General features: G+C 38.5%; 1 protein-coding gene across 3 annotated transcripts in view; it reads right to left on the bottom strand.

Annotated features, from left to right (window-relative positions):
• LUZP2 (leucine zipper protein 2) overlaps window positions 1–26,582 on the bottom strand; it is a 459,231-nt gene that overhangs the window by 235,651 nt on the left and 196,998 nt on the right. For 2 of the 3 annotated variants that reach the window (XM_014848672.3, XM_014848664.3), the window contains exons 2-4: window positions 16,865–16,982; window positions 13,362–13,432; window positions 7,913–7,994 (exon numbers count right to left, since the gene is read on the bottom strand). In XM_014848672.3, the coding sequence (XP_014704158.1) occupies window positions 7,913–7,994; window positions 13,362–13,432; window positions 16,865–16,982 (271 nt within the window). The remainder of the gene's footprint in view (window positions 1–7,912; window positions 7,995–13,361; window positions 13,433–16,864; window positions 16,983–26,582) is intronic. The other variant, XM_070491364.1, reaches the window with a different exon arrangement.

Genomic DNA, 26,582 nt, shown 5'->3' with positions numbered 1-26,582 from the left:
TTTGCTTAGGAATAAAAAATGTTCACATATTCATAAAAAGTTTATTTTCAAACAGAATTCGATCAAGACAGATTTAATGCTTTTTCAATTTAATTTTTCAGAAGTTTATCTTCTTTTATATCTTTGTGATTTAAAAGTAACAGCACTTTTAAGTTTCACAGCGTTTTTCTTTTTTGAGGAAGATTAGCCCTGAGCTAACATCTGCAGCCAATTCTCCTCTTTTTGCTGAGGAAGGCTGGCCCTGAGCTAACATCCGTGTCCATCTTCCTGTACTTTATATGTGGGATGCCTACCACAGCGTGCCTTGCTAAGCGGTGCCATGTCTGCACCCAGGATCCGAATGGCGAACCCCAGGCCGCTGAAGCGGAAAGTGGGAATTTAACTCCTGCACCACCAGGCTGGCCCTTCACAGCATTTTAATGGGGACTTAGCAAATGACGTGGGTATTTGCAACATCTTTTGCGTAAAATACACAATCTGTTATTTTTATGGAAAAAGGCATAGTAATTAGATATGTAATCAAGGGCAGCACATAAAATTATCTGCTCTTAAATCTAAAATAGCACAATATTTGCAGAATTAAATCCAATGTTTTCCCTCTATTGAGAGCGAGCAATTACAATTATCTTAGTCTTGCTTTCTTATCCAACCTTCAATTATACCAACTATAGTCTTCCTAGAAGAGAAAATCATTACAGAATTATTTACAACTACAAAAATTTTTAAAAATATATATTAATGTAATCTTTAGTTAACCTTGAATCTTCTAATAGGGAGAAAAAGCACAAAACATTCTGTTTGAGTCTACCAAAATTTGGAAGAGGTGATTCCCAGTGATATGAAATCTGTTTCTCCTGGATTCCACCAGATGCACATTTAAAAAATAAAATAATCACAGCTTTAATAAATATATGTTCTTCTCATGTTTGTTGAGGTTGCTGTCATCTCTTTCTGGATTCTGAATTAGAACATATCAATCATTCAATTCAAAACCTAGAACACATTTTAATATAATCTTGAATTTATTTATATAGGAATTTTACATCTACATTAATTAGTGAAAATGTCTATTAGTTTATTTATGCATATTGTCATTAATTGACTTTGGAATCATAAATGCACATGCTCATAAAATGAGAGTATTTGCTCTTTTTCTATTTTACAGAAAATATTTGCCTATGTTAAGAATTAACTGATCTTTGAAAAATAGGTGGAAGTCACCATTAAAAGCTTCTGGCTCTGTAATTTTTGGGAAAGAGGGTCTTTTAGCACAATAAGATTCCAGCTGTTTTAGTTTATTCAAGTAGTAAATGTCTTCTTACAGAAATTTTGGCATTTTTTATTTATTCATCTAAGAATTTACACATATAATTTCAACTTTATCAATGAACAGTTGCTTATAACACTTTTGTTTCTTTCAATGTCTATTTTGAATATGGCTAGTTGCCCTTTCTCATTCAATATTTTAAAATTTAGAGCTTTTCTTTTATTCTTATTCAATCTTTCCAAAGTCTATCATAATCTTTTCAAAGGACTTAAATATATCTTTTTTCATTTTCCTCACCAGTCTTTATAATTCTCTCTTTCCTTATTACATTGGCCTTGATGTTTTACTTTTCAACTAACTTCTTGAATTTATGTTGCTAATCTTTCATCTTTCCTGAAAAATGAGTTTAAAGCTATAAATTTCCCTCTATTATATTGGCGTGCAGTGTTTTCTTTATTGTTAAGTACCAAGTATTTCTTAATTTATTTTATTGTTTCTTATTAACCAAAGGGTTATTAGAAAATGTTATGTATATTTTTCAAATATAAGGAATTGTTTAGCTATTTATAAGAATTTATTTTTAATTTTATTACAATAGGACTGAATAGTATACTATATATGTTATTAATATTTTCGAACTTATAGAACTTCATTTATGTATTATACATATTTTATTTCTATAAAATTTCTATAAATTTTATATGTATGCTCAAAAAGAATATAGACACTTTGTTGGAGACTTTTCTATATATCTAATAGTTTATAACTATTAATTGTATTTTTACCATCTTCAATGCACTTGCCTATCTATTTCTCCTATCACTTGTAGATTGATGGATGTTGAAGCTGCATTGTTAAGGGCATATATGTTTATGATAGTTATAGCTATAATCTCTCATTTTAGTTTATTTTGCTAGTATACAATGCTTTATCTCATATTTGTGCCTTAAATTCCACTTGCCAGGCATTAATATTGCTGTCAATTATTTCTTTCTTTTAAGTTGTTTTACATATATTTTCCTATTTTGCTTATTTTAAGTATGCGGTCTTTTCACTTTTTAAAATTAGCATATTTGCACATGTTGTCCTATTCTCCTAATTTTAGTTATTCTGTGTCTTTTAAAAATTTTATTACTCTATTTAACCCATTTTAAGTTATTATAATTTCTAGTACATTGAAACTTTTACCATCATTAATCTTTTTGCCTACTTTTTTCTTTCCGTTGGATAATCTATTTATTTCAATTTTTTTCCTTCTTTTTTATTTCCATCTGGAAGGTCAAGTTTTTCTGTGCATGGGTTTCACAGTTATTCATTCTAATTTTGTTTTTATAATAATTTCTTCAAAGTTAAGATATAGGAAATTCATAAGAAGTTATTGCTTATTTACTAAATGCCCCTTTAATTGCTCTGTCACCACCCCAATCATGTTTCCTGTTTTTTTCTTTTTGGTTCCATGTTTCCTAAGAGGAAAAATACATTTGCCTGTAGAAGGCAGGAAACTCAAGAGATGAGCCCTCTGCTCTGTGAAGGGTTTCAGAAATTTCTCATTCAGTTGTCCAATATTAGCGGAAAGCATGGGCACTCATCTGTGTAAGAAGTAAGGCGGAACAGTATATTTCTTAATTCTGATGTTCACTTCCTTGGGGAATGAATAAAAGTCTGGAGTGTTCTTATCATAGACGATGTCAAGCTTTTATCATCCTCTTGTCCCAGCATGTCACAAGTGGATAATTCTCTTATGGCGCCTACAACAGCATAAGGTGAGGCTCCCACTGGAAAAGCAAGGCTTCTGATTTTAAAGCTGGCTGAAATTTACTCTCTTCTATTCTTCATTCTCCATTCTCCCATCTCCTTTTGTATCTCCTTGAGGCAAAGACCAAAGACGTTGCCTTCTCATTCACACCTTGGGCTAGCTGCAGTAGGACTCCCTTTGACATTGGTCATTTGGAAATTTTGGTCTCTATAGGGAGCTGTGGCTATAGTAATGCATACATTTTCTAACTTTCTCATCAGATGGAGGAATGAGTGTATACACCTGTTAACTTCAAGAGAGGAATGGGGTATACTTTCTGGTATTACTTCCCATCACCTAGTTATACCAAGAACTCCATTTCCTTTTTTTTTTTAAGATTTGCACCTGAGCTAACAATTGTTGCCAATCTTTATTTTTTTCTTTTTATTCTTCTCCCCAAAGCTGCCCAGTACATAGTTGTAGATTCTAGTTGTGAGTGCTTGTGGCTGTGCTATGTGGGAAGCCGCCTCAGCATGGCCTGATGAGCAGTGCCATGTCCACGCCCAGGATCCGAAATGGCGAAACCCTGGGCCGCAGGAGTGGAGCACGCAAACTTAATCACTCGGCTATGGGGCCGGCCCCAAGAACTCCATTTCTAATGAAAAGGTTACACACATTATATGTCAACTTTTCTTTTTATATATTTTAATTTTCTAAAATATATAATGAATAAAGGAGGATCCTGTACTGAAATATATTTTGTTTCCCTCTTCCCCCCATCTCTCTGTCTTTGTCTCTCTGTTGCTTCACATACGCACACTCACACAATCACACACACCAATACACCCATATATGTACATATACATTTTTATCTACGATATAATAATTATATAGAGACATGATTTTATAATTACTAAAAACCAAAATTGACAATAATAGTAAATAAAAATAAGAAAAGTCAGTCTGCAGTTAAGAAAATGCAAGCCACGGTAAAAAGGTCACTTCAATTATCTAGTCGTTAATAATAGAGACAATGAAGCCGAGTTTAACCTTGATGACTAATAGGTAAAATGTCTAATTCCAATAAAGAAAGAGTTTCTAATTTTCCGGGAACCTGAGGTCAGTCTCAAACAATTCAAAGTCAGCTTTTAAGAGCAGATATTGGCAACTTACAGCATGATATCCATAAAGTTCATAACAAAACTATTTTTAACAACAATATAAGTAGAGTTGGGCAAATAAATCATCTTTAATTATGAACAATGGGATATATTACTTTAATCTTTCTTCTTTTCAGGTGTTCATTCTTCTCTTATTCCTGATAATTCTTACTACAATATTAATAGATAACAAAGGGTTTAAATGGTTATAAAGAGAAAATAGTAATAGTGATGATGATGATAATTGACTGTGACATAGTGATTTGTTATAATATATAGTTGGACCACAGTTCCTGACTGACAGTTCCTATAACCCTTAGAATTTCCTAAGCATTTTTGGACGGCACTTAAGGATGGGGCTGATTACCAGGAGAACCAACCATGTGATTAGAGGGTTAGAACTTTCAGCCCCACCCCGCTGACCTCTGAGAAGGAGAGCGGGGCTGGAGGTTGAATCAATCTCCAACGGCCAATGATTTAATCAATCATGCTTAAGTAATGAAGCCTCCATAAAAACCCAAAAGGACAGGGTTCAGAGAGAGCTTCTGGGTCGTGAATACATGGAGATTTGGGGAGAGTGGCACGCCCAGAGAGCATGGAATCTCCACACCCTTTCCCCATACCTTGCCCTATGCGTCTCTTCCATCTGGCTTTTTCCGAGTTATATCCTCTCATCATAAACCTGTAAACCAGTAAGTAAAATATTTGAGTTCTGTGAGCCACTCTAGCAAATTAATCAAATCCAAGGAGGGGGTCATTGGAATCTCCAATTTATAGCTGGCCAGTCTGAAGCACAGGTGACAACCTGGGCCTGTGATTGGTGTCTAAAGTTGATTGGGGAGGGGCAGTCTTGTAGGGCTTTCATACAATTTTGAGGTCACTACACAGTCTGCTCAACACTTTGCATGCATCAGTTCGTATAATCACTAAATAAACTGTTTTATAAGTAGCACAAACAAGCTTTTTACCATAAAAGAGCCTTAGAGATAGACAATAACTTTCTTATATTCACCCAGCTAAGACGTGATGGAGATGAAATTGAAAAAGGAAGGAGAAGGGCCGGCCCAGTGGCGCAGCGGTTAAGTGTGCACGTTCCACTTTGGCTGCCTGGGGTTCCCTGGTTGGGATCCGGGGTGCAGATATGGCACCACTTGGCAAGCCATTCTGTGGCAGGTGTCCCACATATAAAGTAGAGGAAGATGGACATGGATGTGAGCTCAGGGCCAGTCTTCCCCAGCAAAAAGAGGAGGATTGGTGGCAGATGTTAGCTCAGGGCCAATCTTCCTCAAAAAAAGAAGGAAAGAAAGAAAAGGAAAAGGAAGGAGAGAGGGAAGGAGAATGACATTAGTTTAGTGTTCACTATTTACTACATGCCAGACATGATTTCAGGGAAATTGTATATATTATTTTAATTTGAATCATCCCCAAAATTCTGCAAATAAGGAAACTTGCAGACGTTAAAGAGCTTGCTCAATTTCACAGAGCTAGTGGATGGCCCAGGAGGAATTTAAAACAAGAGTATTCTTATTCTGGAGCAGATGCTAGGTTGTGAATCCACACAGGGAGTTTCTGGGCTAGTAGAGCACTTTGGGGTGCGAGACGGAAACCCTCCCTCAAGATCAAATGGTGAGCACTTCAGGCATGTTGAGACCAGGACAAAGGTGACTCGGCCAGTCCCACCTCCTTCCGCTTCCCAACTGTGCATCTTTTGTCCATGAGGTTTCCCACACTCAGATATTCTGACTTTTGCTATGCTCTTTCAAAAGTTATAACTTTGTTCTTTTTGGACCTTAGACACAGTTTGTTTAACATGTTGGAATAATCATGTATTCACACCTTGGCTCTACCAATTATTAGCTGTGTAAATATAAACAAGAAACTTACCTTCTCTGAGTCACTTATTTTCAGTAAAAAAAAAAAAATAGTGCATAATTTTACTAAGAGGAGCTGAGAAAATAGTATGTGTGAGCACTTCTATTCTGCTCTAACTGCCATAATTTGTGACTAGACTATGAAGAAATCCAGACTGAATGTGCTACATCAAGACAGAAATGGGGTGGGTTGCAATTAGAGCCACTCAGTGGGCTGGGTCAGATGTGGAGCGGAAGGATCAATATGCTGGTGCTGAATATGTCTATTCTTTTATGTAACGTGTCATGTCCAGAGAGCCAGACATTAGGACACGTTGCAGGTGAGCAGTGAGTGTTGCCGTGGCATAGCCGAGAAGAATCAATGCGCTTGTCCTTACAAGTGGGCAGAGCAGGAAACAGCGAATCTATTAACAAAAACAATTCTGTCCCTAGGAAGGTCAACATTAGTCATTATTAGAAAGGCTGTCTCCAAAAAGCAGGTGTCCCAGGTGTCAGGTAGGGCTGAGTCTCAGAAGCAAAACTCCACATCCTGCTCCAGGCTGCTCAAGGAAGCCTCGCCAAAGAAAGGCAGGCTGCCAGTTCTTAGGGGGGCCAGGATCCCAGGTAACTGACCTGGATGGAGCTCGTGCATTAACTACATTTCTAGCTCTGTCAGTTTGATACTTTACGTCTACCTTACACACATATGCAGACAAGCCTTGTTCTAGACAACCCAAACTAAGCTTGAGTCGACCTACCTTAATCTTTTGCCTCTCTCATTGCTGTTCTCTCCCCACCCCACCCCCCAAAGAGTCCTACTCCTGGGGGTATGCTTTCAGATATAAACTAACCAATACAGAGCCCACAACCCCAGTCACCCCTTGTATTGGTTCTCATACTCCAAGCCACTATACACTTGTCCTAATTACCCTGGGCCAGGTACCAGACAACTAGAGGCAATCCCATGTCCCAGAGCCCGCTGAAGTCATTCCAACTGACCAATCCTGAGCCGGTTTACCCTGCTTTCCCCATTCCTTCCCACAGCAACCTCAGTAAAGGCTCTTGCCCCCAGTTCCCCCACCTCCCTCTGCATCGTGACCAACCTGGAGCTTCCCTGTGTGCTTCCCGTGACATGGCATGCTACCCGTCTGGAGAACTGTGAGAAATAAACTATCTTTTCCATGGTAGTTGTTTCCTGATCTGTTGGCCTTACTGTACCTCAAATTGCCCATTAATATACTATATTTTAGAACAGATTCAGGTTCTGGAAACAAGAGAAAGGTCCAGTCCCCACAAATGGTGCATAAGGTGGGTCTGGGGAAGAAGGTGGGAGTCTAGTTTCCAGCACTGCCATCAAGAGCACCACCCTCCCCCTATGGTGAACATTAGCTGTAGGAACTGAAATGTGGGGTCAAGAGAACGTCATTTTGGGAGAGAAACTCTGAAGAGAAGTGTGACTCCTAAACTTTGAGGTGCATGAAAATCACCTATGGAGTTGATTAAATAAGCAAACTGCGTGGCCCCACATTGAGAGAGAGATTTGTAGTCAGTCGATGCGGGGTGTGGCTTAGGAATCTGTATAGCTTAATGTAGTTCAAGGTCAGTTACACCCCATAATTCAAGGGCCATTGATGCAGGGCCTGACACCAACACTCGCATCCTCAGTTCCTCATCCATAAATGAAGGTGGGAATTAGAAGACCCCTAAGAATCAAATACAACAAAAATATTTTCTTGGAATGAGTGCTGGCCAAGTATTTTTATGATCTTGGTGACTGCATTTTCTTTGTTGCATTTTCATTTTCTTTTCTCATGGTATATTTGTTCCATAGTGGTTTTGGAAAAAAATTTAACAATTTCCCAGCCCCACAGCAAAGGATACAAAAGAGAAACACACTTACAGTAGCCTGTTGTTTTTCTGCTTTATCAGCTGTCTCTTTAAGTTGAATTTGTAGGACATCCTGGAGAGACTTCATTTGTTCTCTAGTTTAGTAGAAAATAGAAAGCAAAAGAGAGACATGATATAATTCCGTTATTTCCTATGTACATTACAAAAGATTTGCTGTCTATGTACATTGAGGAAACAGGCAACTAGAATCGTATAGAGATACAATTGAGCTTATAGAATATATCTCAGGATTCTGGTAATGAAGGGTTTTCTCTCCTGTGCAAGTACTAAAAGCAAGCCGTATTTAAAGGAAATCGCCTTGCTATTGTGTCTTATAAGAATCCTACTGTGTCAATCATCTGTGAGCTGCATAATGTGTTAATCAAATCAATATAATAATTAGAGTTGAAAAGCTAATTCTAGTGACAGCATGCCAGGGTGTGAACACGCTGCTTAGAAAAAGTCACCATAGACTTGCTGATACGATAAATTACCATTCCCTTTGGACGTTCCTAATTGATTAATCCTAAAGCATTGTGCTTTAGACATGCTTTATAAGGCCTGAGACTTTTTGTAAGTGAGAAAAGAGACTTATTTCTAACTTGAGGGCTGCCTCATTTACTGGGGATAAGAAAAGAAATACACGTCTGCATATATATCTGCATTGTGTCTCAAGCTTGCTAATATATATGGAACCTCTCTCACCTGTTCAAAATATAAATATTTCCATAAAACTGCACCCCTCTCAAGGGTTTAGGATTTACTAACTTATGACAAATCATATTAGCTTTCTGTGCCTTCATTTTATCACCTAAGCTATCATTTCAAAAAGTTCAGATATCAGATAAGGGTTAGTGTGCGAGTGAGTGTGTGTGTCAGTTCTGGCTGGACTAATAAATTCCTTCAAAGCAGCAGCAACAACCAAACAGAAGCCTTTTCTAGTCTTACCAGCACCCAAACTAATTTAAAATTACAAATCTGGTGCCAAAAGGCTACCTCTGGAACTTGGGTGCGTAACCACAATAGAGAGACTAGAGGCTAAGAGAGCACCCTCTCAGACTCATTGTCTTCATCTATAAAATGGGCACAATGACACAACTACCTCATAGGTTTGTAGCGAGGTTTAGATGATACAATGTAGGCAAAATGCTTGGCAAAATGCTTAGCACAGTGCCTGGAAAATAATCACTTAATAAATATGAGATCTTTGTCACAACCATGAGCCCCACTTTGGGTCCCTACGTTCATTCTTTGACCACTACATCCTGCACAACTGCAAGCTGCTCCTTCATGCAAAGGGTGCCTCCAGATTTTGTACTCTAGAAATGCTTAGGTCTCCACCTCCACTTCAAGAATGTCAATGAGACTTTGTATGACTGTTGGAATCAATTTGGACTTTGTTGAAGCAAAACATAATCGGAACAAGTTATGAAATAATTACAGTCACTTTGGTTCTTTGGTGATTTATGCTTGCTGGAGTGAAGCTTACAGTATGCTTTTGCTTAAAGTGGATTTCAAGTTTCAGCTTCCGTTACTGCCTCACACAGGCTTCCTTTATCAGAATTGCTTCATATATGGACCCTTAAAATCAGGGCTTCGATTATTGTTTCTGATGCTTTCCACAAAGAGCACTTGTGGTATAATAAAATATAAGAGTACTATCTACATACATACATTGTAGGCTTACAATATGCCAGCCACTCTTATAAATTTTGCATCAAATTTTGATATCATAAAATAGAAAGAAAACTGACACATAGAGAGGTGGTGGCATTGTGTTCTGGAGCCTATGTGCCCAAACCCCAGAGTCACTATTCTACCTCTACTGAGAGACAGAGAGAAAGGAATGACCTACATGTCATCGCTAACACTCAAATCTTCACAAGTGCTAAATGAAAATACAGTCAAACATGATATTTCCAACTGAAAAAAGTTATAATAAAATCTTATAATAATTAATTATTTTTGGATTTTAAAAGTTTTTCTTTTTAAAAATGATATATATGTTTTTAAATTAGGTTATAAAATATTACGTTTTATAAAAATTAAAATGAGCATATATATATTCAAAAATTCCCATTTACTGACATCTATAGGCAATGTAGGGAGTAAAACAAAAATAAACCATAAAAGCTGTTAATAATCGGAGAAGGTAGAGAATTCTGGACATTTCCAGGGCAAGGAAAGCTGTCAGTCAGAATGGCAAAGTGTGCATTTTGAATCTGCTGACTCTCCCCATCTTCTCTTCTGCCTTCCAGGCTTATTTCTGCACATTCTCATTGCTCTCGTGCTTTACGTGGCCCCAAATGTCTTTCACAGACTTGCTAAGTCGTGCTCCCACGAGAGCTGATTGATGACTCACTTATGTACCACCCTCTCTGCCAAGTGGACACGCTCAGACTATGGCTAGCTACTCTAGGGCCCTATTTGGTACTGAACTGAAGCTTTGATTCTGAAGCATTGATGGCTCCAGTGACACACGCGATACGTTGTTCAGGTGTTAAGCGATTTTAGCACAGAATTTCATGGTTACGAGGGATTTTAAAGGTCAGCTATTTCACACCTCTTGCATCTCAAATTATAAATATAAAAACACGCTCACCCAAATCACTCTACAGGAAGGCATTTTTTTCAAGTGGTTACCAGCTTGTATTGTAATAACATCACAGATGGAGAACTTGCCACCATCCCAGGCATTTTTTTCATTTTCAAAGAATGCTATATTGTAAAATCCTTTAGTACACAGAGTCCAAAATTGCCTTCTAGGAATCTCCACCCACCAACCACCACAGGGAATAAAATGTTTTATTCCTTTTTTCTCAAGACAGCCTTTTAGGCACTTCAAAGGACTCTCCTTTCCCCAGAGTCTCTACTATGCGGTCACACACTCTCGCTCCTCACACAGTGTGGTTCAGAAGTCTCTGCATCAACCTGGGGACTCTTCTGAGAACACTGTCTAGGCTGTCTAAACATTTCTGAAAATGTAACGCTCCCGAGTCAATACAACTTTCTCTGTCTCTCTCACATAAAAACATACACACGCACACACACACACACACACACACACACACACACACTCCTGTCTCTGTCTCTCTTGGACAGCAAGGCACTCTCTGCTCCCTCCAACTGGTTGTTTATGGCCACCCTATTGTCTCTGAGTTTACTTACATACAATCTGGTTCCAGCTACCCAGAGAGACTGGTCAGTTGCCTCTTGGTTACAATTCCAAGAAGGAAACTCTAATTGATCCAGTTTTGTTTTGGTGGCCACCTCTGAGCCAATTAACTGTGGCCAGTAGTGTCAGAGTCAAATAAATAAAGTATGACTTTTAGGGACCATTCCTCCAGGGAGGGGTCAGGTAGCAAGTATCCCAGAAGACAAGGGGTTATTGGGAGCCACATGGATAGCCAAATGGCATCTACAACACATCACAAGCTCTCAGACTCAGACCATCCTCTAAATGTGCAGTTAATATTTTTTATATTCCAAGATGATATTTTTTCTCTTTTACTGTTTATTAATATCGTTCATTTTGGAAATGACATACTCAGCCTTCTTCACATTCAGATAACCATGATTTTTATACATCTCTAAGTAAGCAGCAGAAACTAATATTATGTCAAATGTCATGTCCTCTTCAGAAATTGTTAGAATTTATTGAATTTTCCATTCTGACTTTACTTTTGTACATTATACAAGTTATGCATTTTAAAGAAATTTTCTAATTGTGATAAAACTTTGAAATGGCAGTACAAAAACATCTGCTCCATTTAATCTCTTAATTGAAAGGCTTGCTCCTCATCCAGTCATTTGTATACCATACCAAATGTGTAGATGATGATCTGAGATTCTTAATAGACCCAACCACGATTTTTCTGATTTGCCTGGGGATTTTGTGCATCATGTAGGAACAGCCATGGATAAGTTATATAAACAACAGCAAAGTAAAGGAGTTGGCTTTTCCTTATCCACATTGTGGATAATGATGGGTTCTCTATTGCTTATGCTGAAGCCCACACTGAGCCACCCCATACGAGTTTTTATCCCTGGTCCCAGTCCATGCATACAGCTCTATTTTCTGCTCTTCCCTGAGTCACTCTGTCCTCTTCTGTCACTACCACCCTCTCACTGTGCTGCACATGCATCGTGCAGAAGTCATTTCTGTTTTCGTATTTTTGTTTATTATCCTTTCCCAACAGGGAATCTTGTACAAAAAGTAATAAGGGGCAGTATGTCTCAGTTTGTTTTGACTAGTTATTTCTATTCAAAATGCTGCTGACAATTGTCCAACACTAACTCAATGAACCACAAATACTTGTGTGACATTGAGCATAGGTACTTTAAAAGGTGGCTTATGTCAAGCCCATACAATCATTTAAACTGATGTAATTTTGGGAACATGCTCAGACCAATATTTTATACAAGCTCTTTTTAATATTAGACTTTGTAAAGAATTTCATGGTCAAGAGATAATGACTTCATTTAAATAACAAAAAGACAATATAGAACACTCGATTATGTTTTTAACGAGTCGTAAACTCAATCAAATTTGTCAATGAGAGGTTTCTGGGTCCAAGAGCCAAGGACAGCAGAGAAGATACAAGATGGTGAGAAGGTACGACATAGAGCAACGCGTGTAAACTCTGTAACAGCTTTGGGCTCTGCGATTAGTGAGCCAACGTGACATGGGGTGGCTATTGAGAGAGACTCCGCAGAACAAATTCCAATTAACACCACTCTCAGCAACTCATTTCAGCACTTTGAGCAACAATTTCCTCTCTATTAAACAGGGATAATATCTACCTCATAAGGTGATGAGGGTGAAACAAGAAAATATATATAAAGCATCTAGCAGAGCCTCTGGCAAAGGTACAACAAATGCTAGCTTGTTTCTACCTTAAAATACTTTTTTCCTTTGAGAAGCAATTTCAAATCAAATAGCTTTTTATACTGCATAGAAATCTATCTCATAATGCACTTCCTTCAAAAATAAACAAGCCAATACTAATAACATTGTACTAATTCTACTTAAATTGTTAATAAGGTTCCTCCATTCCTTACCACCCCCACCATTATCACCATGATCAAGTTTTGATACCATTCAAAATGGTCCAGTGAGGTCAATGTTTTTGAGCCTGACTAATAATGGGCAGACTTATTCGGGTCCCTCTTACTAAGACAATGGAGGAGAATACTGCAGATCCTTAAACACTGGAATTGTGATCTACAGACCAGCAGCATCAGCAGCTCCCTCACCAGGCAACTTGCTAGAAATGCAGACTCCCTGGCCCCACGCTAGGTTTACTGTATAAGAATCTGCCCTTGAACAAGATTCTCACACATTTGGGTGTAGCTAATAAAATAATGCATTTAGAACGAACTGCTTCCTGTGAAGTTCCTGAATAGAGTTTGACATTATGGGAAAAAAAAGAACAGAGAAAATAAAAGGAAAGCAGTCTTACCTTTGTTTCTGACCTATTTCCAGAAGCATCTGAACATCACTTTGGGCAGATTTCTCAACGTTTTTCAAAGACTGATAAGAAAAGTGGGAAAAGGAAGTCTTATTCAAGTGATAAATTGAGGCTCACTTTACTTTTGTCTCTTTGGCACAGGTGTCATTGCACTTAGGCCCTGGAGTAAGAATGTAAATAAAGCCATCATGGTCCTCAGGACTCTAAGGATGCACACAGGAGTTTGTAACACCAACTAGTGCATGTGCTACACAGCGGGTGGAAGAATGAGCTGAGTCTCAGCCTTTAGAGGTCTGATGGAGGAGAAAGTGCTCTCCAAATACCCCAGCCTCTTTATAAGTGAGTATAGAATACGTCTTCTGCTCTTCATTTGAAGTTTTACTGTGTTCTCTGCAGGCATGTTAGTTAAACCAGCTCTGGCATCGTTTCTACAAACACAGGGGGAGTTAAAAGGCCCCCCTGAATAATCTAAGTAATAACACAATTCAGATCAAAGCAACTAAAAAGCATGCACCTGCTTGGTCATGTCTATTTATTATTGATGAGTAACACACAGAATACACAGAAAAACTAGAGGATGTAAAATTGGAACTGGTCTATCCAGACAGGGCATTAAGAAAAGAATATGCCACGTCGGTCTTCAGTGTTTATTTACTCTGGCAAATTCAGCATTTGCCGCCCATGAATTAAAACAGAAAAGTCCACTGAGTTTTTCTCATTAGAGAATCTATCCCAGTAAGTTTTCCCCAAGGACTTCCTTATTTTCACTCAATAAACTATTTAACAGGGTAAGCTGTCTTTCTTGATATTAAAAGTTGAAACTGAGAGGCAATAATATTGTCTGTAGGAAGAGCAGCTGTGACAGGTAGAGAATTGACAATAGCAGCAACAGCAAACACTTGGTTTACTTAATATTTATTTAACAAACATCTATGGTGAATTACGCAAAGACCTGTGCAAAAGCGTGGGGTCTGCCTTCACACATTTTCCAGTCTAATGCTAAAAACAGACAATTTTCTTCTAGTAAGATAAGCATTCTGATAGGGATGTCATGGGCCAAGCTTCATAGGAGAAACTTCTTCCCTACAATGACTGACTGAGGTTATTATTAGGAAACAGGCAATAAAAGGTGTCCGCTTATTTGGAACAAGTGGCTTTACATAACATACAAAGAAAGCAGGAGGAGGAATTAAACTGGGGGGAAAGTCACCAATCAAGGGATTTACAGCTCAAAGTGCATCACGGCCATATGACCTGGGGCAGGTCACAAATTCTGCCCTTTGACTCCCTTATCTGAAAACCAGGGGTGAGACTCTTGGAAAGCCTACTTTAGACGGTTGTTGAAAACTCAAAGGGGATGATAGATGTGTGAAAGCTCTTGGTGAAAAGTGCAAGAAGAATATGCTCCCTCCTTTACTGACCATCTGCTACACACTAGGCAGTCTGAAGGAAAGCAAGATTAAAAAGGCAGGGGACTGTCCTCAAGAAATTTAAAATCAAAAAAATAAAAACAAAACATGAGATGAAGAAATGAAAAGAGTAGATATGCAGGTGGGGCCTGCAAAGTGCATCCAATTAGAGGAGCTGGAGTGTTCTTGACCATTACTTCCCAGCAATGTCCAGGAAAGTGGGGTCTGCTTCTTGGAAAATAATTTTAATGCCTTTAAGGGATACCTATCATTAATATACCTACTGATTAATCAACATAATGCTTATTGATTGACCTATATTACCATGCCACCCAAGTTCTAGGGTTACAGAGATGGACACGACTTTCAAAACTCATGTCTTTGTGAAATACCATTGGAAAAAAGAATAAGTACAATGGGCTATATAGTTATTTACTATGAATTTGAAACCCAGAACCACCATTTATTAGATGTATAACATTGGGCAATTCCTGTGGCCTATTTGGGTCTTATTTCCTCATTTTACAATGAGTAAAATATTACCTTAATTTTGAGGAGAGGTCGCTAAGAGGATTTAATAAGATAAAAAATGAAAAACACTGCACAGTGGCTGGGACAAAATAAACAAAAGGCATTTTAAAAATTGCAACTACATTTAATGGTGGGATTGTTACCCTCTCAAAAAGTGTGACTCCATGAAATTATATATTTGTATGATGCAATTTTCTAGACTGTAATTAGATGTCTCAACTTAGGCTACTGGTACAGAGAGACTGAGTGTCCTGGGAATATTGTAAATACTGACCACTCACGGGCACTTCACCATACACTTGAAATATATTCAATGTGCCAGGCATTCCATGCCTCTGAGAAGGTGTAGGTGTCTTAAATATTTTTCACAGCCTCATATAAGTGGTGAATTTCTACTTAATGGTAAGGTGCAGTTGTGGCATCAGCTTCCTGTGGAAATCAGTATGCACCCATTTTACTCTCATCAGTGTGTCCCTAATACTCTGTGCATACTTCTGTCACAGCACTGTTATTCCTGCATTGTAATCATTCTGCTACCTCTCACTGTGTCCTACTGGAACAGGGGTGATTTTTTTTTTTGCTATTTCCATGTTCTCAAGATGTAACACATTTCTGGGTCAAGAGCTTGGGCATTGGGTTCAAATATCAGATCTGCTGCCTAATTCTCTCTGTGCTCTTAGTTTCTTAACCTTTCTCTAACTGTTTTTCTCACCTATAAAATGGAACTAATAACAACCAGAGCCTAATGAACATGGTTCAGAAATACGGTTCAGAGCAATAACTCATAGACAGGCTCTGGAGCGAGAATGCCTGAAGTTGAGTCCTGGCTTCCTTTGTGGCATTCAAAAGTAACATCTTTTTTAAGCATAATTCCTTATGTGTAACAAGAAAAGTCATGTTAACAATACCTACCTCATAGATGCATTATGAGAATTAAATCCTGTAGTACATGCAAAGCTTTTAGTACACAGTATGAACTCAATAAATACAATGTTAAAGCCAAATATTAAAATACATTCTCCGATATTTCAGAAAGATTTTCTCATCAGATATAGATCTTGTCTTTGGTTTTTGATTGAGATTTCACCGAGTGCTAACACATTTTCACAGATGACACCCACTTTTGTAAGGCATTTACCCATTTTGGTAATGAAGTTTACTAAAGAATTTTGAGAACTATCCTTTGTAGAATTTAAAGTTGTCTTCTAGAGATCATTTCTATATTCATTTAACTCAGTCATAATTACATTTCATCACTTCGTGATATAAGAAACACCAGGGTCAAATTGATCTTAGAAGCTGTGAGAAATTGATGGCTTTGCCAAGCACGCAATTTTCTCATTCCTGAATTTGCAAACTACAGATTCCCAGACTGCATTTCAAAAGACATTTCTTTTCAAAGTTCATATAATAATAAATAATAACTCCCATGGTCAAGTCCAGAAACATATTCAAATCTGGTAATAAATGCAGGGGTCTTTACATGTTAAACCACCGAGACAAACCAGGTGCCTTCTCCTCCTTTGCTGCTGGGAAAATCGGGTTTGCTCTCACCTGAAGGTTGTCTTTAATTCTATCAAGTTCTCTTGCTGTCTTTGTCAGCTGATAGAGGATGGTGCTCCGCTCCTTAAAGACTTCTTTCAGCTGCCTTTCCAGCTCTTCATAGTCCTGTCTAACACAGGAAGAAAAGCCATGAGAGCCCCAGAACGCTTCCACTCGGCTTCCATCACTTTAGTAAGAATCCCACGCCCTTGTGTTTAAAGCAAAATCCATTCAAAATTCATTTTGCATTGAGGACTATCCAGGCTACAGAGAGGTTCCAGAACATTTTCTACATCGTCTACATGTATAACGTAGTTTGTCAGTTAGCTCTTGGAAAATATTTTCCAATGACATCACCACACTTTTTTCCAAGGTCCTTGAAGTTTTACAGGGAGAGATATGATTTGAACCAATGCAGCTCAGAGGCATAGACAGTTTCTGACACTGAGGGAATAAACTTGGGGGTATAGCCAGGCTTGGTGGTAGAGAAAGAAAAAAAAAGTCTAAGGGTTAAGATTCAGCCCTCTCACCACTGTGGTCTGAATTCATTTCCGAGTCAGGGAACCACACCACCCATCTGTCAAATGTCACACTGTGGTGGCTGCCTGTTGCTGTGATGCTGAAAGCTATGCCACCGGTATTTCAATTACCAGCAGGGTCACCCATGGTGGACAGGTTTCAGCAGAGCCTCCTGACTAAGAGAGACTAGGAAGAAGGATCTGGCCACTCACTTGGGAGAAAACTGGCCGTGGAAATCCTATGAATAGCAGGGGAGCATTGTGTGATCCAGCTCCATCCGGGGAGAGGACGGTGCAGGAGGACTGGGCAGGGTTCCGTTCTGCTGTCTACAGGGTAGCTAGGAGTCGGAATCAGCTTGCCAGGACTAACAACAAAAAGAGGGAGAACAGCATGTAGGGGTCTTGCTTCATCCATGGTTTGAACGGAAAGAAACCCATGGAAAAGGCACCTCTTGCCAAACATGTCTAAGAATCTCTATTGCTAATTGGAAGAAGCAAAATATCCATGAAAATTAGTCAATAAATACAATAATTACAGTGAAATTTGAACAGACTTGTTAATTACCATAAAAGAAAGTGTTATCTATCTCAGTATCATATATATATGCATACATTTTTTTCCCATTTTTTTCTCATATGGTCTTTGCAAGAAGATAAGACAGGTATTATAATTCTCATTTTGAAAATATAAAAGAATTGGATTCAGAAAGATTAAACTACTACCCTAAGGTCCTATTCAAGGAATGAACAAGCAAGTAGTGTGTATGTTTGTGTGTGTGTGTTTATATGTGTTATGGCCAGTGTGCGTGTGTAGCGGGGGATGTAGTCAAGAAAAGCACTAATTGCCAATGCAGACTAGAACTATGACTCATAGGCGAAGTTTAAAAAGATTGATTGGCGCACATAGGAGAGTTGCTAATCCAGGGAAGACTTTCTGGAAAACGTATTATAAACTATATAAGATGCACTTTGAAAGGCTAGCAGAAATTAGCCATTTGAGAGGGGAAAGCATGTGTAAATACTAATGAAAATGAGTTTATTGAATTAAAAGAAAAAAGAAGTGCAGACACGTGAGAAGGTTTGGAGTCCTAATTGGACTGTGGGAGATTTGCTGCTGAAATGAGGACGTGGGAAGCCAGAGCAAAGGCATGCAGGCCCTGTAACGGGTGAGGAGCTGGGATTGTTCTGAACACAAGGGGAAGTAACTGAAGGTTTGACACGGGGAGGGACGTGATCAGATTATGTTTTTGAAAGATTTCCCTGGCTAAAAACTGGTGAGTGAATTGGAAGAGGGAAAAATCTGGAGAAAGGGAGGCTAGTAAGGAAGATACCATGGCAACAATCCAGGGAGAAGATGGTGGAGGCCCAAATTAGATTAAAAGCAGTGGAGACAGGGAAGCTTGGGTTGATTTCAGCAAAACATGCAAAATTGAATCAATAATATACATATTCTTGAAAAAATTTCTTTGTGTTTGTGAGGAAAGATTGGGAGGGTGTTAGTTATTAATGATGCCATGTTTCCTGCTTAGGTGACTATGGACACAGCCCTTCACCGAGAGAGAAGTCACAGGATGAACAGTTTTTAATGAAAGTTGTTGACAAGCTCAGTTTTAAACTTGTAGGAAAATGGCTCAAGCTCTCTCTAGTTTCTTTATCTGTAAAATGCAATACTAACACTGACCTCACTCAGGTTATGTGTTAAATGGAGCAATTTATGTAAAGTTTCAAACCCATAGTAGGTAATTAATCTAAAAAGTATATAAAATTTCTACTACTGAGAAAGTTGATAAATTTTAGGTCTTTCTGTGGAATTATAAAGGAACCGGGCCCACCAACAGCCTTAGAGATGATTAATAAACGCATGACACCTACAATAGGTTTCTATCACAGTTCTTTGCTTTTCCTCATTTTTGAAGCGGAGGTCTTCAGCACTCTTCACATTCCTCTTGTTTGAAGGGAACTGGAACGCCCCACTGCTGCGAACCTCAATATTTCTCCCTGGCCTTTAGGTCTTCACTGATGAGCGCTCATAAGCCAGGAATCAGACAGTTATTAACGCCTCAGATTTCCTTTCTGTCTCACTAGCAAAGTCAAATAAGGAACAGGAAGGCACATTTTCATCTGCTTCTAATGATACGACTTCACTTCATGTGTCAATTTGTTTCTCCTGAATGTTTGTGACAATAAACATATCTCCAAAATTATCTTAAGTGACCATAATGTCACAATGTTAGATAACATACGCTGACAATGTATTGCATGCAAGATGGTGTTATATATACTTACTCAGCTAAGCTTCAGACAGTTCTACGGGATAAGCGCTGGCGTTAACCCCACTTTCCAGCTGAAGAAATTGAGTCGCAGGAAGAGTACAGTCGTACCCCCTTATCCAGAGGGGATACGCTCCAAGACCCCCGTGGATGCCTGAACCACGGAGAGTACCGAACCCTATATATACTGCGTTTTTTCCTAAACATACATATCTATGGTAAAGTTTAATTTATAAATTAGGCACAGTAAGAGATTAACAGCAATAACTAATAATAAAGTTGGCTTTGGGGCCATTATTAAGTAAAACAAGAGCTTCTTGAACACAAGCACTGCGATACTGTGACAGTGGATCTGATAACCAAGACAGGCAGGGCGGAGCAGGACAGCCCGAGACTTCATCAAACTACTCAGAACGGTGCGCAATTTAAAACTTATGAATTATTTCTGGAATTTTCCATTTAATATTTTCAGACTGTGGTTGACTGCTGGTACCTGAAACCTCTAAACTGCAGATAAGAGGGGACTACTGTGACTTGTAAGAACATATTTCTATTAAGAAAGTGGTATATCAAATCAGCATCCAGAGTCCAATGTCTTTGCCATTCGGCTGTAAGAACATACTGGCTTGGCTAGAGTTTAGCACAGTTAAATGTTCACTGTGCCCATCACAGAATTAACGGCGTATCACTTCTTCCTTCATTGTTACACAGATAAGTTTTCTGTATTGGATTTATTTGCCATTTATTATTTTCCACTATATAAAACTATGAATTTCCTTTTTTATTATTTATAATCATCTTTTTATTTCATTATCACACTTAGCTTTCAAATAATTTTATAAGGAAAGAAGAATCAATTGAAATCCCTCTATTTTCTGGTAAATACACTGAAAGGATATCCATAAAGATGATATAATTTATCAGGAAAATATAGCCAGAAGTGTTAATTAAAAGCACCACTCTAAACTCAATCATTCAAAGTCCTTATAAAAAGGGAAACCAGGTTACTCTGTAGAAGTAACCTTAATGGAAGCATTTTACCAGATTCTCTTGCATTTACAAGTGAGTGCACATTCATCTTCCAATACGTGTTATTTTTTTGCCATAACATAATATATGTGTATATATATGATCCCCCTACAGTCATGTTCTGCAACTGCCTTGTACGTCTTGGAGCTCTTTCCATGTCTACACATGTTAAAATTCATTATGAATGTACTTGAATATATTTTACCACTGGACATTGAGGGTGTTTTCAATTTTTCTTTCTCTCTTAAAAAATGATGAAATCCATATGTGTGGGTACAAATATATTTTCTTGAAAATTTCTGTGACATATGTTCCTGGAAGTGGAAATATCTCACTCCAAAGGTAATGTTGATGTTGATAGGTGATAGTAAATTGCCTTCCCATAAGCTCTTCTAGCCTACTTCTCTTATCAGTCTGTTCTGATATTCTTCTCCACACATTCACCTGAACTGGAAATTGACTTGCTCTTTTATTTAATATTTTTTAATGGCATGAGTGGAAAATGACAGCTTCTTTCTGATACAATTTCCATTCGCTTCATTAGAAAGATTGATTATATTTTCATAACTTTAATCACAATTTGCATTTGTTCCTCTGTCAATTATCTGTGTGTGCCTTTTACCCATTTATATTTTGGGTGAGTCATTGTATTAGTTCGCTAGGGCTGCTAACAAGCTATCACAGAATGGATGGCTCGACTGAGGATATCTGCATATTATTTTTCTGTAAAGGTCTGCCAATGCAAACTAAGATAATAGCCCAAGGCCCTGTGGACGTGGACGTGTGGCGGAATTTGTTCCATGCCCCTATGTTAAGATGTCTAGACAAGTGTCTTGAAGGGAAGGAGGGTCTCTCATACAAATATTGTCAAGGATCGAGGTATTGCAAACCTTTTGGCAAGATTATTTTCAACTGAAAATATACAACTTTTCTCTCACCAATCCTGCACCTGGGAATCTATCCATAGAAATAAAATTTCTAGCCCTTAAGAGCATAAGTTTAAGGCAACATTAATCATAGACAAACATCTGGAAATAAAATAAGAGATTTGAATAAATTATTCAGTTACAAACACTGACAAAGACTCTCTCCTTTGCCAAACTTCCATCCTCTCTCAAGGAGGTTTCACCCTTGGCATAAGTCCTTATCAGACCTGCAGCACCTGGTTGCAGCAAGATCTTCCTAAATCAGTTTAGCCAGAACTGCCGCCCACCATATCTGATCATCTTTGACACCTTATCAAATTCTTTATTCCCCACCATTCCCCCGTGACATCTCATCATCTTGCACTGCTTTCAGCAAGAATTCTGTCAAGTCAGTTTAGCCAAAATGCCCCCATACCCCGATGTTTCCTCTCAGTAATTGTCTGTCCACTGACCCCCACCCTGCTCCTTGGCTGTAAACCCCCATTTGTCCACACCATATGCAGGGCTGAGCCTCGTGGCACACTGAGATCTCTGTTTCCTCAATTCAAATATTTCCTGGATAAAATCTGTTCTTATTGCTTTAACTAATGTCCAACTCTGGTCTTCTTTTGTTACAGGTTCTTAACATCAGCCCTGATATCAGTTCCCCAACATTGAACCCAGTGTATATGGGGTTAAAACTAAAACACACCACCCCCTTTCCTGCTTCTCTAGCTCTACTCATAGGTAAACACCTGTTTCTTTAAACTTTGACTCCTTGAGCTTTACAACTAAATGGGAGGTACAAATTGTTAAAGCCCAGGTAGCCTGGAGTTGGAGGCACACTAAAGTTTAGCTAATCATGTGTCCTTGAAGTTTGCCAGGAAAGCTGCCGTCTCAAGAATATCAAGGTGCAGAGGCTTCCCAGACCTCAACTTCTCGACTCCCAGCACTCAAACCTGTCTCAAACAGGAACATGAGACAAGTGTGAAGGATGCCCACCTGCCATCCTCCTATCTCACCATCCCCCCCACCTCGCTGCAAGCAGCCTCTCAAGGCCAAACGCAGGCTGTTGGGAAAATGCCAAACTGCACAAGCTACATGCGCCCCCTCCCCTACCCAAAACCCCAAATAAAAATCCCTACCCGTTCCTCATCGGGGAGCTAGCAATTTTTGAGGCATGAGCCCTTGCTTTGCTCCCTGTGCCTGGCATAGTAAAAACCTTTTCTCTTCCACTCAAGACTCTGTTCTCGTTATTTGGATTGGCATCGGGTTCAGAGACCGAACTTTCAGTTACACTTTGACAACACAATATAGTACATTATTTTAAGATTTAAATTTATTTATTTATTATATCATGTTAATATAATAATATTATATTATAAATTTAAATTTATTTAAATTATATCTCAGTTAGAGCTATACCAGCTGATTTGGAAGGATTTCCATGAGGCACTTCTGAACAATAAGAGAAAGAATCAAGAGTGTGATGTGTTTCCGTCACAGCAGCCATAATGAAAATGCCCTAGGACGGCACAGATAGGTGTTTGTGTCTACATGTGCCTAAGTAAGATTATATTAATAAGCACAGAAATTTGAAATGAAACAGAGGGCAGAGGAGGGCTGCAGATAGAGGGAATTTACAAAAGGGAAGGGCAAACCAACAAAGAAAAGAGAAAAATAGACTGTGATGCCTTTATATAAAATTGTGTGTGTATAAAGAACTCAAGTTAAAAGTTCTCAGTAAGAAATAAAAGGAAATCCCTGGATTCTTCCAATAAACCCACCCAAGAAGACACACGTTGACTTAACATCTCCATCCCCACAATCGCCCTTCCCAGCGAGGCAGTCCCTGCAAGAATCTGCTAGTACCTAGACTGACAAAGAAAATCCTTATTCGAGCAATTCTTCCCAGATTAAAAAAAGGTGCATAAACAAGAGAAGTATCACTGTTATGATGCATGTTTTAGCATATTCATTAGATACGGAATGCAAAAATCAAAATTTGAGTTCCAGATTTTGTCCCTAACCAGCTAGGCAGACATTAAGAAAATCACTGTAACTCCTTTGGCCTCAGTTTCCACATCTGTGGAATAACAGACTAAATTTCACACATTGATAAAATTTAATAAAATAGAGTTATTTCTGTAGTGTAAAGGCAAATAGAAATTAAAAATAAGATGCTTAATTTTCCCTGTTTAAAATAAGGGAAAAGACTCTCTCCCTCTCAGAGCATTTACATCAGAAAACTTTTAAGCTCTTTCTCTGTCTCTTTGAAATATATGCAAACTTTAAAATGTAAATAAGCCAGATGCCAAGTTTAAGAACCAGGAATATCTTTCTTGGTTGGCCTGGGAACCATCTCTTTGAACTGTAATGATCAAGAAAGGAAGCAGCGTCTCTCCCACTTCCTGTGAGAGGGCAAGAGCCAAAGAGGGCAGGTACCTCCCTCCAGGTTACAAAACTACCTGTCTTTTTTAGACTCTATGTTTTATTCACATCACTTTTTTTTAATTGAAGTATAATTGAGTTTTTTTTTTTTTTTTTTGAGGAAGATTAGCCCTGAGCTAACTGCTGCCAATCCTCCTCTTTTTTGCTGAGGAAGCCTGGCCCTGAGCTAACATCCCTGCCCATCTTTGTCTACTTTATACGTGGGATGCCTACCACAGCATGGCTTTAGCCAAGTGGTGCCATGTCCCCACCCAGGATCCAAACCGGGGAACCCAGGGCCGCCAAGAAGCAGAATGTGCGAACTTAACCGCTGTGCCACCAGGCCAGCCCTGAAGTATAACTGAAATACAGTATTATATTACTTTATTCGACATTTGTATACACTGCGAAACAGTCACAATAAGCCTAGTTGCTGTCTGTCACCTCACAAAGTTAATTCAATATTATCGACCGTACTCAGTACATCACATCACATGCTATACATGTACATGCTGTATATCACACCCCCTGACTTGTTTATTTTGTAATTGGAAGTTTGTGCCTCTTCATCCCCTTCACCCATTTCACTTTCCCCCAAACCCCCTTCCTCTCTGACGACCACCAGTCTGTTCTCTGTATCTGAGAGTTTGAGTTTTGTTTTGTTTTGTTTTGTTTGTTTTGCTTTTCAGAGTCCACAGATAAATGAAATCATGGGGTATTTGTCCTTCTCTGTCTGACTTATTTCACTTAGGTTAATACCAAAACTACCTCTTGTCATAAGATAAGAGAAGTTTATTTTTCCTTTGGATAAAGCCAATTAGCTAATGGAGATGGATACCCCAACTACCAAATGAATTTAGGATGAACTGCGTGTGACAAATACTACTGTTGAGTCCTCTTACTTGAGGACTAATTATTGTTTATATGGAGAAAGTGTGGGTAACAGGTTGCATCTGCCTGACTATGTAAGAGGATGAGATTTCTTTATGAGGTGGTAAATTTTATCAGATTGCCCATGATGTGCACTGCATTCTGGTTTAATGCTTATGCAATAATAAAATTGGTTTCCTTCTCTTCTATCTTTGCAGAGATGTTTTCTGGGTTGGGAGGAGATTTTGTTTATAATTATATTTCCACTAAAGTAGTCACTTAACTTTTTCAAAATGAGAGAGAGACAGTAAGAGAGAGAATTCAATAGTGTTAATTATGCCTGCCAGTCATTTAGTATGTACCTTGAAGGAAGTGTGACACAAGAGGCATTATGTCTCTTGTAATGTAAGCATTATGCCCCATGCTGGATGCAATTTTTTGTGTGTATGTAAGATTGACCCTGAGTTAACATCTGTGCCAGTCTTCCTCTATTTTGTATGTGGGATGCTGCCACAGTATGGTTTGATGAGCAGTGTGTAGGTCTGCACCTGGGATCTGAACCCATGAACTCCACTGAAGCACAGCATGTGAACTTAACCACTATGCCACTGGGCCAGCCCCTGGATGTGATTTTTTTTAAAGAAACAACCTCCTTTCTTCCCAATGGCAATGCAGTCCTAAATACAAACATTAAGTGCATCTTATGAAATAGCAATCTTTTTCAACACTGAGAAAAAAACATTTAGTAGAGACTGGACTAATTGAGGCATACTATCTATACGGAATATTCAGGAAAATTTCGGAGTAATTTTGCCTTACATCCTGACTTTAGAATTTGAATGCTTATCTCTGCTACGATAGCTCATAAGCAATGGTTCTTAAACTTTCATGGGTTATCAACCTCTTTGACACTCTTAAGAAAATATGAACACTCTCCCTAGAAACATTTCCACACACTTATAAATTGCCAAAGTTTTACATAATATTACACAGGGCACATGAACCTCTTGTAGGAAATACACACTCTGATCCCAGTGCAGCATTTGTTCACAAGCTGTAGTCTCTTTGTAAAGAACCCCTGCCCCGGAAGTAGAGGGTCATTTGTGGTCTTTAGTTACTTTATTTTTCCATAATCATCATCAGATGTAAGATGATTCTTGGAGTCAGTGGTATCTTAAACTTAAGAGGGGCAAAAACGGTTACAAATATTTCGTCAATGGTAGGTTCAGAAAGATGCTCATCTCTGCAGAGTCTAGAAGTTTATGATGTGCAGGGAGAGTGTACCCAAGGAGAAGAGATACTGGTCCCATTTTATCCAAGGCTGTTTAAATGGTCACACAGTAAAAAGGTTTCCCTTACAGCTGCTCCCAAACGGAATGGAATGAATGCTGTTTAGTGATCATGGTGACAGAAGTTAACAACTACTAACTAGCCAGAAAGAAAATACATATATATCACCAGATGTTTAAGTACAGTCGGAATTCTAGCTTGTCCTTAAAGGGTATGGGGCTATTTTATTTGGAACCCTTGCCCAATAAGTATTAGCATTACTTCTTCATTCAGCTGATTAAGCACACCTTGTTTTCTTTTTTGATTCTAAACCAGCTTATAAGCTATATCTGAGAGTTAGAAACGGCTGAAACATAGATCTTGCCTTCATGGAGTTCTTCTTAGTCTAAGCTGTGATAAGATACAAATACATTATTGC

Source organism: Equus asinus, chromosome 20, assembly GCF_041296235.1.
Source record: "Equus asinus isolate D_3611 breed Donkey chromosome 20, EquAss-T2T_v2, whole genome shotgun sequence".
NCBI lineage: Eukaryota > Metazoa > Chordata > Mammalia > Perissodactyla > Equidae > Equus > Equus asinus.
Note: the sequence above shows the minus strand (reverse complement) of the source record. Positions and strands in the feature narration are given on the sequence as shown.